An 11,582-nucleotide genomic window follows, 5' to 3' on the forward strand; every position below is an offset into this window, starting at 1 on the left:
TGACTACGTAGAACACTTGGTATTAACGCTATTTGTATTAATATAAGTAAACTGTTCAGTTTTATGTTCATTAGTATTCTGGACAATCCTTTCAGGCAAGTCACCAAAATTAATTTGGAAATGTAGGAGAACTGTGATTGTCTGTACAGCTTCAGGTTTTACTTTATATTTATGTATTTACTATAATATGACCTGTGCTTTTGTGACAGCAGTTAAATTTGTGTGAATTTAATGAAACTTTGTGTAGATACTGTATTATCATTGGAGTTCATAATGTCAACTAATCCAGCTTTCCCATGTGTTCACTCCAGTATCTTTAAAGCTAATGAGCTACAGAGTCATAACAGGGAGTGAGTTTTGAAGTAGGACTCATTTGCATATAGATGGGTAGGTGGTACCACCTGAGTTGGCCTAGAGAAATGGAGATTTTTACATCATGATAGCAGGTATGTCATAAACTAGCAGAATATTCCCACTTCTTATGGGGCATGTGGAGGTCAAGTGAGATACCAGAAGGCTTCAAAAATGGCACCACCATACGTGTGTTTAGGCAACTGAATTCCAATGTATATATCATGTTATCATTATGTTTTTTTCTCAGCATTGCAGAAGAGAACCATACTGAACATTGCAAGTGCTGAGTTTTCATTATACAGACAAAACTCTTGTTTTAGTATTAGTTTCTACAAAGAGTGAGAATGTGTATTCAGTATGTACATTGTAGATAGGCTGGGGCCATAGACAGTGTGTGCAATCTCTGCCACAAATCTGTGCTGAGTTATTTTATATCACTGATGCTTAGTCTGGAGCATGACAGTCACATTTGCGTGGTTTTATAGCTGCCAAAATTATTTCCCTTTCCTATCTTCAACCTCAGTGTATAGTTCAAAATTCCTTTGAAATTCATGGAAGCTAGATTTACAAATACATTGAACTTCCTTATTTCCACTGATTTTTAGAAGGTCAGCATTTGAAAATCATATGCTGATTCTGATTTATGAAATAGGAAATGGTGATCCAGACTGTAGCATCTGTAAGGCATCCTGGAGTTACACTAGCAAGAAAAAGCACTGTGAGCTCAAGTCTGGCCTTATGTTTCGGGGTTAGTTGTCCTGGGGGAAATGGATAAAGCAGCACAACCTGAAGGTGAAAATATCTCAAACAGATAGATCAAGGTTTCTCAGGAGACATCTGGCAGTCTCCATATGTAATTCTTTGTGGTCCTTTGCTATAGCCAGTTATGTTGCTTGTGGGCTCATGCTAGCCCAGTGCTGTTTGACATAGACATGAGACCAGAATGAGGCCCAGTGCTGATGTACCGTCTGTACTAGTATAGTACTGCATGAACCAGCTTAGGTATTGATTTCTGTACATTTTGCAGACTCGTGCAAGCTCAAACTAACATAAAGCCTTTGTTGTGATTAAGTACAGTTTTTAATCATGGCTAATTTCTAAAGACGGCAATTGAGGAAGTACTTTGTCCTTCAGTGCTGTTTATGAAGCAGTCATTTATGGAGCTTTATTCCAGCTGAGTCCACTGCTTGTATTATACACAGGCCACTCAGAAAGAGTTACCTAGGCAACCCTTCAGTTGGTCCCTTTGCACTCAAATTTTACCTCAGTCGTCGTATTTCACAGCTGAGCATCCGTCTCTGATTGATTTCCCCATCCCAACACTATCTACCAGAATGGAAAAGGAATGGATTTGGTGTTTAGGAAGTAGCCCCACACACTCCAGCACCAGACCAGTCACCCAGAAGTCAGGCTTCGGTAGACTGCAGCAGTGAAGTACAGATCATCTGCCCGCTTTGGTAAAGAGCTGAAAGCTAAAGGCAAAAACTAGCCTTCTAAGCTGCTCAGCAGCTTCTTAAGTACTGTGTGGACTGTGTCAAATTGTGCCTATGTATTTTTAAAAAATATTTTAATGATTATACCTATTCACTTTATACCTGTTCACTTTACTGCCATCTCACAGTAATGCACAGTTACCATCATGCAAGGTGGGAGTTTCATAAAGTGTAGGTAGGGGTTAACAAAATGCTGTCTTCTGCTGACATCAACACATAACTGTAAAAGTAGCTGCAGCTTGTCAATGTGTCAGGAGTTAAATAGTGATTTTCTTCCAGTCCACCAGTGTCAGGTAATACAGACATGATGAAAGAGCCTGAGCTAAGAGTTGAGCTTGCCTCTGTAGGTACTATCAGTTCAGCTAGCTGAGTAGTTGAACAATTCAGGAGTTCATAATGGCTCTTCAATCAAAATTAGCAGTAAGTAGCAAATGTTATGAACAATACCAACATATGGTGACATTTCACCAATAACTCTTATGCTTAGAAAAAAATAACTGACGTGGCCGTTCAAATGACTGCTTCTTACAGCATTGATATAAGGTTTATGTAAGCCATCTTAAGACAGGGAAATAACTGACAAGAAACCTGCATTGTAAATTTATGAGAAGAGTAACTTGCACACTGCAGAGAGGACTGAATTCTCAATTGCTATCTTTTTGCAAAAGAAGAAAACAAGAACACTATGTGAGGAAGTAGTTGTATACCACTCATGCTCTCAAACAAACAGAGTTTTCACCAGGGACTCTTTTTTGGACTTCTTTAGCTTTCACTGAACTCCCTAGGAAACTTTCCACAAGCTTAACAGGCATTACACCCATCTGTGTGAAAGAACCATTCGGGCCATTTTTTCCATTGCCTTATTCTGTGATATATCAAGTTAGATCCATGTGGAATTCTGGAGACATTGCCTACCTATATTAAAAGTGTAAAAGTTACTTTAATACATACAGCCAAAAGGCTGAATCATGCTCACTTTCTTTCTGTAGCAGTCTGAGAGGGCTCCATTTCGTTAGCAGGAGCAGTCTAACGGAAGAGAAGTGTTGTGGCAGCCAAAAGGTTTTCTGTCGCTGGAGAAGGTCCCCATACCCCTACTCTGAAGTAGAGGTGACAGGCGCACAGCATACTCATAAAAAGGAGACTAGAGATAGATATGAAAATCAGCTACACAAACAGGAGAAGAATGTCTTTAGTTTTAGCACCAAGTTGTTAAGAAGACTGCTGCGTTGTGGCTGATCTAAACACAAGAAGTTCAGGCTGGAGATAAGGGGAAGCCTTTTCTCCACGGGGACAGCCCAGTGGTGGAGCCGGCACCCAGGAAGGCTGCGCCATCTCCATCCTTGGGGGTTTCTCAGTTTGAGTGTCAGAGCCCTGAGCAGCCTGGTCTGACTCCCTCTGGCTGGGCAGTGGAGCTCCCCAGGACCCTGCAAGCCTAAATTACCCTATGGTCCTCTGAACAAGAAAATACATATACATGTACATGTACATATATATATACATATACATACACATGTGTATATACATGTGTATATATAGATATATCTTAAATTGTAACTTGTTACGTTACTCAGAAAAGCTTAAAAAGTTAGATATATGTATACATATGCACATACAGATATTTCTATTTATATGCACATATATGTTTGTGTGTGTGTTCACACACACGCACACACACCTCTCTCTGTCTCCATCTCTCTGTCCCCTGCCCCGATCTCTATCTTTGTCTCTCTCCCTGTCTTTATCTATGTGGCCAGGCCTGGTGCAGTCCACACCACTTTTTATCCTTGACTGGACTAGCCCACATCCCAAGATGTACCTGAGGCACAAGATTCCCCTCCAGGTAGAAGGCACCAAACTGCTCCGTGCTCCCTGGGCACCAGCATCACTGACAGCATAGCCTCAAATGGATGCCCTCAGGCAGCCTGTGCTGCAGGGATTCTTCAGTCTGGCCAGAATCTTTTTGCTCTGTCCTAGCTGATGTTGCTAGGTAGGTGTGGTGTTAATGCAGTGTTTTCATCCGCCATGGGTTCTCAGTAAAATACAGCACAGTCCTCAGGACTTCTCTTTGAAGAATCCCTAACCTCATTCATCCACTTCAATATCCTCCTTACTGCGGCTTTTCTTACAGAACGAAGAGGATGAGGACCAGCCTCTCAGCCTGGCCTGGCCTGACACCCCACGCAAGCAGCTCACCTACCTTCTTGTGTTACCCATTGTTTTTCCACTGTGGGCTTCCCTCCCGGATGTCAGAAAACCTGTAAGTAACTGTTGTTGTAAGTCAGTTTGTTTTGCACAACAGGGTGGCTCTGTAGTTAAATGCCAAAAAGGGTACTGTAGTGGATTTATGTAAAAATGGAGCTAATGATTTTCTTTAATAGTTTCTTCTTGAAGAAAAGGTCACAGCACCAGTCTTCAAATCTTCGAATGGGTGCTTATGGGCAACTGGTTGGTAATAGCTCTGTTAAGATTGCCATTTGTATTCACTAATATTTTACAACATAAAGTGGAAGATTTTAGAACTTCTTTGGGGCCTTCACATCTGCATGTCTAGATCTCCACTGAATATCACATAAGTGCTGAGGAAGTCTGTTCATCTGTAGTGCCCTAAAGAGTACAACTGGAAAGATTTTAGACTGTCTAAATTTTCTCTGTGTTTCAAAAGTAATGATACACATTTCTCTTAAATGCATGTTCTACTAGACCTTTGTCTTCTAGTTGTCATCTTTTGATTTTCATATTAGAACAAGATCCCTAAGTCCTTCCATGTGTGAAATACTTGCTAGTTTCATCCCAAACACAGCTTGATGTAAGGCTATTAATACAAATGACTTACTGTGACAAGTTATCAAATCTTACCACTTTCATATTCACATATAAAAATAGACCTGACTGGGGAGGCTCATGGAAAGTAAAAGAAAAAAAGTCAAGAGCTGAAAAGATCCTTTAGTAGTGTTTGAATCTCTTTTCTGTTCTGGATCAAAAATAGATTTAAAACTGCTGTGAGAGGGATGTACAGCTTATAATGTTATAAATCAACATCCTGAATTCTTTTTTCCTCCTCACACACACTGAAAAACTTTCCCATCCCACGCATTGGAAAACTGCAATTCGGAGCAAGAAACAAGCTAAAATAAGACCTCTTGATTTCTTTTTAGATAATTGTCTTTCAAAGGATATAAACTGATGTTTTCCCTTCCAGTCTTTAAACTTTAACTTTTCAGATAACTCTGATAAACACTTGTTTGTTAACACAGAGAGCATACTACATGAATTTCAAGATTGTTTATTTCTGTATTTATACCCTCCTTTTATCATTCAAAGTTATCCCTGTCATTTTTTTGATTTTTTGACCCAGAATGAGCAAGTACTGCTAAGAAATAAGTATGTACGTTATTTTGAATTTTGGAAATCTGAAGTTAACATCAACAGACATCTAGCCTTATCCAGTATTCTGTACTATACAAATGAGAAGGGTTGTTAAAATAATGGGTTTGGAAAGCAAGTGTCTCAAGAAGTTGCATGCAACTGTGTGATGTGCATGGTTATTAACACTAGTATTGTTCACAACAGAACTGACATACTGACAACGTGCAGTTAAAATACCCTGTGGTAACCCAAAAGATAAGCACAGTTGTATATGCCAGATATGTCAACAGGCAACAGAGTTTTAAAAAGTCATTGGCTGAAAGGAGTAGCTTTTATACAGCAGTAAAAGAAATGTAGTTTGTAATTGCATGTAGTAATAACAAAGTAGGTACCAGGCTGTGTCACTATGACAAGCTGCTTACCTTGAACATTGCTGTCAAAGAATTAACCAGATGACTGCATAAACTGTCTACTTTGCAAGGACTCTTTATTAGTGTGTTTGTCTCTAATACTGCCTCGCTTTTGTCTGTGTGCCATCCCTGATAGTCCCTTCCTAACAAAACCAAACCCCAATATCACAGCTCAGCATGTCCATCAGAAAACAGTTTTCCATTAAATCTGTGAGGCAAAAATTAAAACAAACTTAAAATAATACTTAAATAGTTTTTGTAGGTAAGCCTGTCATGAGGGGCTTGATTTGCAAGTATGGTAATTTTAGCCAGCAACCCAAATTCTTCATCAGGATGCTCAGATCAGAATGTGGGTATATAAAATGAATACTTGTGTGCTAGCTATTGGTTTGAGAGACCATATGGAGCCTTTGACATCCTCTGTGTGTCCACTTTTCAAAAATTAGTTCAGCTTTCCTCCTAGAGTCTCTTTTCTGAAATATATTTTATCTCCACATAATGAAGACAGTTTGACTGCATTTATTTGTACTATACCAAGCTATATTTAGCCACATGAAACTCAGAAGCCCTAGAAAAAAAATTTCATATCCAAGGTCTCTGCTTATAAAGTTAGAAAAATCCTTGCTGTCTTATGCTCTGATGTACATACATGCAGATTTTTATATACTTAGGGTAGATTATGCATTACTCCAACTAACTTTCAGCTGATTCAATAGCTGACATGTTCTAATGTGTGTTTAGTGCCTTAATAATACATGCTTACATTAAGCCAGTATATATTAAAATCCTTACTGTAACATCAGTAACGTTGCTGGCAGTACACCAGAGGTATGTGTGCCCTTGGGGAATTTTGTACCTGACTTTTTGTTCAGATGTTTTGAACAGTAATGGGTATTGTTCCTGTACCAATAGCTTATTTCCCCAGTGTGTCCGTAAAGGCCACAAATGTAACTGTCCAGCTCCTGCAGTAAGGGATATTGACTGACTGAAAGGAAAATGACGTGACCAAGGTGGCCCAGCGGGTCAGTGGCAGATATTGAACACCATCTTTTGTTATAGCCGTACTGTACTGTCCATCCCTCTGTGTTACAGGCCAGAAAAATGGCTCTCAGGGCTCCAGTCCTGCTGTCACTGGACCCATATGGGGCAGTTCGTTGTTTCTCTGCAAATTCCCATTACCAATTAAGAGGTACAACTTACATGAACTCTTGTTGCCATACAGAGATGCACTGTTACCAAGGGGACAAGGACAGGATGTTCCTGCACAGATCCAGTTACAGGAGCAGGTTCTGAGTAATCAGATTTAAGCACTGTCAAGTATGAAAGGAAAATCAAAGCTTGCAATGCAGATAAATTTATATACAAGATAAACATATGATTCATTCAGGTTAAGTGTAAAGTAAATATGTTGGTAATGATACAGGCTAAAATTAAGCTAGTTACTTTGCAAATTATTTAGTACTCACTATCCATCAGCATCAGGCTCTTAGACAATAAAAACCTTCATACCTGGGTCATTCTTGCCACTTAAAGTCCTGTTTTTCAGACACTGGCATGAAATCAATACAGAAGTGTACCAAGAAAAATGTCCTTAAGATTGCTGATAGACAGGAACAGTACCAACCCAACCGATCTACAGTGAAATTACAAAATTCTTCCTCTTTTGTTGAAAGAAAACAGCATGTGAACTGTATGAGCCATGACTTTTCTCAATTGTCTGTTACCATGACCACAACAATTATTACCAATTACAACAATTGGTAATAAACTTAGCTCTCCGTCTTTACAAGGCAACGGTCACAACAGCTACCAGAAAAGGTGGAGAGAAGTATTGCTGTCTGCTGTCTCTGACTAATTCTTCTAGGAAGATGCTTGGAACTGGCAGCTCTCTATATTTCCAAGAGCTAGGGAGTTGCAATGAGATAAATCTCAAAAGAATGCTGTAATTAGTTACAAAATAAGCATGAGTATTATTATAATCTGGAAATAAAATCCAGCATCTGAAAAAGAATCAGCACTCTCATTACTGCTTTTTTAAAATGTCATCTATGTGCAAATTATATAGCAGCATCTATGGAGTCCATTCTTGATTTCATTGCCTGTAATATGTACAAGCTTTAAATTCTGTCCTTTTTAAGTTTAAATGTTCTCCTTTTGGGGGGGGGGGAAAAAAAGTAGTCTTACTCTTGAACTGCTGCTTATCAATTGATTTTACTGGGAAAGGATTGGCTAAGACAGACAAGGAATACACAAGTTGCAAAGTTACTGACATAATTCTTAGCCATCTGAATTCTGGGGGCGTCTGACTCAAATAGGCAATGTCTTGTTATTTTGCAAGAAACATTTTGTACATATAATTGCACTGACAGAGAGCTATTACTATCTGGTGCAGCTCTTGCTGTATTAGTTTTGCATAAGCAAATGTATGCCTACATCTTGAGTGTTGCATAGTGATTACTCAAATTGCATTGCTACAAGGTGCTCTGTGTAGTTTTTGTGACCAGCTGCAACAAGCTTATTGCTTCATCATCCCATTCACCATATGTGTTGCCAGAAAATCCCAGTTTTTACAAGGAAGACAAAAAATATTAAAAGTTGAAAGACCTGGCTACTGAGAATACTGAAGAAGAAGTGCTATCTGTTTAATTTAATTAAAGGAAGTTGATGGTTAGATTCATTTAGCCCTTCTGGGCTCAGTTCTGATCCCACTGGTGTCAGAGCACTATTTTAACAGCCATCTTTGTGTTCCTTTCAAATTGTGTTCCTTTTCAACCTAAGGTCTTCTGTCCCCCATTGCACGTAAAGTTTTGATTCTAAAATTAAAAAGTCCATCTGAGTAGGTTTAAACATTGGAAACTTATTATCAGATTTTCTAATTTGATAAAAAAGTAGAACTCTCTTTTGAAAAAGTAACTCCGTTTGCTCTGTAAAGATTTAAGAAGCAGATCACCTAAAGTACCCTGGGCAGTTCTAGAAACAGGGCTTGTTAACAGTAATGGTATTAATGTGAAAGGGATGTTTCCAGGTGTCATTGAGGCGATTCATGCCTATATTTAAAGAGGGGATTGGGGAGTGTTGTTAAATCTGTACCGTCTTTAATGCCTGTTCCTATGTATGTTCAATTGTAGAGTTGTATAGGTCGTGTTAGTCAACATTTACAAGCTGTTTTCAGGAGGGCATTTAGCATTATGCAGAGTGCTCACAGGGAGTGTGTAAGTGTTCTGTAGCACAGCCTACAGCTGCACCTGCTCCTAAAGCCAATATGGACCTTCTAATTGTCCCATCCTTTAGATGAGTGTGCACAATTGCCATTGCTGACTTTACCTTTTTCCCCATCGGTAATGATCAGATCTCATTCCATTTACATCAGCAGAAAGAGGCTACATGATTTCAATGAGCTGCAGACCAGCCTCGCTCTTTTCTGGTTCAGCTGACAAAAGAGTTTTATTTCCACATGACCAGCTCTGATGGCCAGCCCTTAGTCCACCTAATGAGCACTTCTTAGTCCACAGCCACCCATGCTGATCAATCCCTAAACATAAGGCTGTCCCATATAAATGCCTCTTGTGCCTGTTATACAAGAAAAGCTGGCTGTGCAGCCCTGTAAGCTCCCTAAAAAAGAGGGCTTTATCGAGGCTTGAGCTGAATTGGCAGAATCCAAATTGTATTTTCTCTATGACATGTTCAGGGAAAGCTCTGCAGTCTGGTCTGCTCCCAAAACACCTAGGAATGACCCACAGGCCAATGAGTCTCCTGGTGCAGCAGGGGCCTGTCCTGCAGTGGAGAGGGGTACAGGCAAGGTGTGCTGCCCAAAAATTCTGGACACCCTTGCAGAGCAAAGTGTGAAAGTGGATTTAGTGAGGGCTTAACAGAAAAATGTACTGCAGGATTGAGCAGCAGCTGGAACAAGTATTCGAAGAGATATGATTACTTCCACAAGCAGTCCTACTCTTTATTCATGAAAATTTGTAGGAGCGTGCTAGTGGCACATCAGAAGTCATCTGGAGTGAGAATCTGTGTTCAGAAGGTTGATGCTCATAAAGGCTGTGGTTTCATTCAAGACTGGTAGCATTCATTCACAGTGCAAATTTCGTTTTAAACACTAATTTGATTTAAACAGTGATTGCCTGGTACAATACTACAGTCATGTTTCCTTCCTTGAGTAGTTAACTTGATGTCTTTTGGTTACGTAGGTCTCGCTGGCCAATAGGAAATATGGATGATGCAAAAGACTGGAAAGAACAGAAACCAAAATAAGTCATTAATCTGAATATAACCCATTCATTGGCTGCAAGAATGCTGTCTATTCGGAGTTTGACATTAGTAAGAGAGATGTGAAAATGAAGTTACTTTGGTGTTATACAGGTTTTTAATTAATTGAAGGGCCTCAAAGTGTGTTTTACATGGTTTTATAATAAACTAGCCTAAAAAACAAAGCATGGCAAATGTGTTTATTGTATCTTCTGTTCTAATTGAGAAACAAAGTTGTTTTCCCAAGAAAAGTAAATGCCCTAACAAATTTTAGATGTGTAGTTTTCTAGCTCTGTCGTATGTCAGCCTTTGTTATACTGACTGTGAAAAGTATTACACAAAGTTACTGATGTATGAATGAAAGCTATGGGTATATGTTTTAGCAATTTGAAAACATTCTTTCTGAACAGGCATGAAGTTATTAATAAGTTTAGAAGTCAAGCCACCATTCAGCTAAACACATGTGCAAACTGCAGCATAATAGAATATGATACAAATGACAAAATTTGCTGTTTGTCATGCAGGTTGTTAGGAGGTGTTATTTTACAACTGAAGCAGTTGGAAGAATGAGGCATAGGAGTTCCTTATGTTCTTATGTTAAGAACGTGTTAAGGAGTCAGTTCCTTACCGTTCCTGACATTTATGTTGATCATCTGATAATCATCTAAATGGTTGGTCAGAAGAGGTAATCAGAAAAAATGAGAAGCAAATGAGAGTACAGTTTATCAGCCTTCAATTTAGGTGTTCACTGTTTCTCTTTGTTTCTGTTTCAGAGCTCAAGAAAATTTTTTCCTATCACATTTTTTGGCTCAATCAGCTGGATTGCATTTTTTTCTTACTTAATGGTCTGGTGGGCACATCAGGTAAGGAGGTCATACTGGTAAAATATACAAGCCCTACATTTTTGGTTTGCACTGTGACAGATCATTTAGAATTGGAGTCCATCTTCTGTGTCATGCTGAATGGTGCTTTATTTTAGGAGCTGCAACAATGGATGAAGTAAATCACTACTCACTAAACAGAAAGTAGTTCAGAGACTGTCATTGTCCTGACCACAGGACTTGATCATTCTGGTAACATCAGAGCCATCAGCAACCATTTTTCAATGCCTGTTGGTTCTATTTGACAATCTTACCTTTCTCCTGAAACATGGAAATCATGAAAACAAATAATTCTCCCGTCTTGACTTTGTTCTCCAAGCTAGTCAGCAAGCTCCAGGATAAGATCCCTGGTTAACCAGGTTTACAGCAGGAAGCATTTCTTCACCACGGGACTTCTTTTCTGTTTCTACTTAAACCCTTTTAGGTTGGAGAGACCATTGGTATTAGTGAAGAAATCATGGGATTGACTATTCTAGCTGCTGGCACATCCATTCCTGACCTTATTACCAGTGTTATTGTAGCACGCAAAGGGCTGGGGGACATGGCTGTATCCAGTTCTGTTGGAAGCAACATATTTGACATCACAGTGGGGTAAGTCCTACAGCAAGAAAATTGTCTATTAACAAGTCTTTTGCTCTTAGCATGTTGCTGCGTTTTTGCTGGTGTTGTCTACAGCAATTTTCTGCCATTGATACTTAAAAAGGAGAATGATGCCAATAGGCAATGGATATTACTACGTCAAGTGCTCCTAAGTTTACAGACATTCCTATGACAGAATTATTAAAAATTTATGCGTAATTCTCCTTTGATACATTGCAGAGCTGCCT

General features: G+C 39.2%; 1 protein-coding gene across 4 annotated transcripts in view; it reads left to right on the forward strand.

Annotated features, from left to right (window-relative positions):
- SLC24A2 (solute carrier family 24 member 2) overlaps positions 1-11,582 on the forward strand; it is a 111,644-nt gene that overhangs the window by 96,601 nt on the left and 3,461 nt on the right. For all 4 annotated transcript variants that reach the window (XM_037374003.1, XM_037374006.1, XM_037374005.1 and 1 more), the window contains 3 exons: positions 3,976-4,104; positions 10,648-10,737; positions 11,180-11,346. In XM_037374003.1, coding sequence (XP_037229900.1) covers positions 3,976-4,104; positions 10,648-10,737; positions 11,180-11,346 — 386 coding nt within the window. The remainder of the gene's footprint in view (positions 1-3,975; positions 4,105-10,647; positions 10,738-11,179; positions 11,347-11,582) is intronic.

Source organism: Falco rusticolus, chromosome Z, assembly GCF_015220075.1.
Source record: "Falco rusticolus isolate bFalRus1 chromosome Z, bFalRus1.pri, whole genome shotgun sequence".
Lineage (NCBI taxonomy): Eukaryota > Metazoa > Chordata > Aves > Falconiformes > Falconidae > Falco > Falco rusticolus.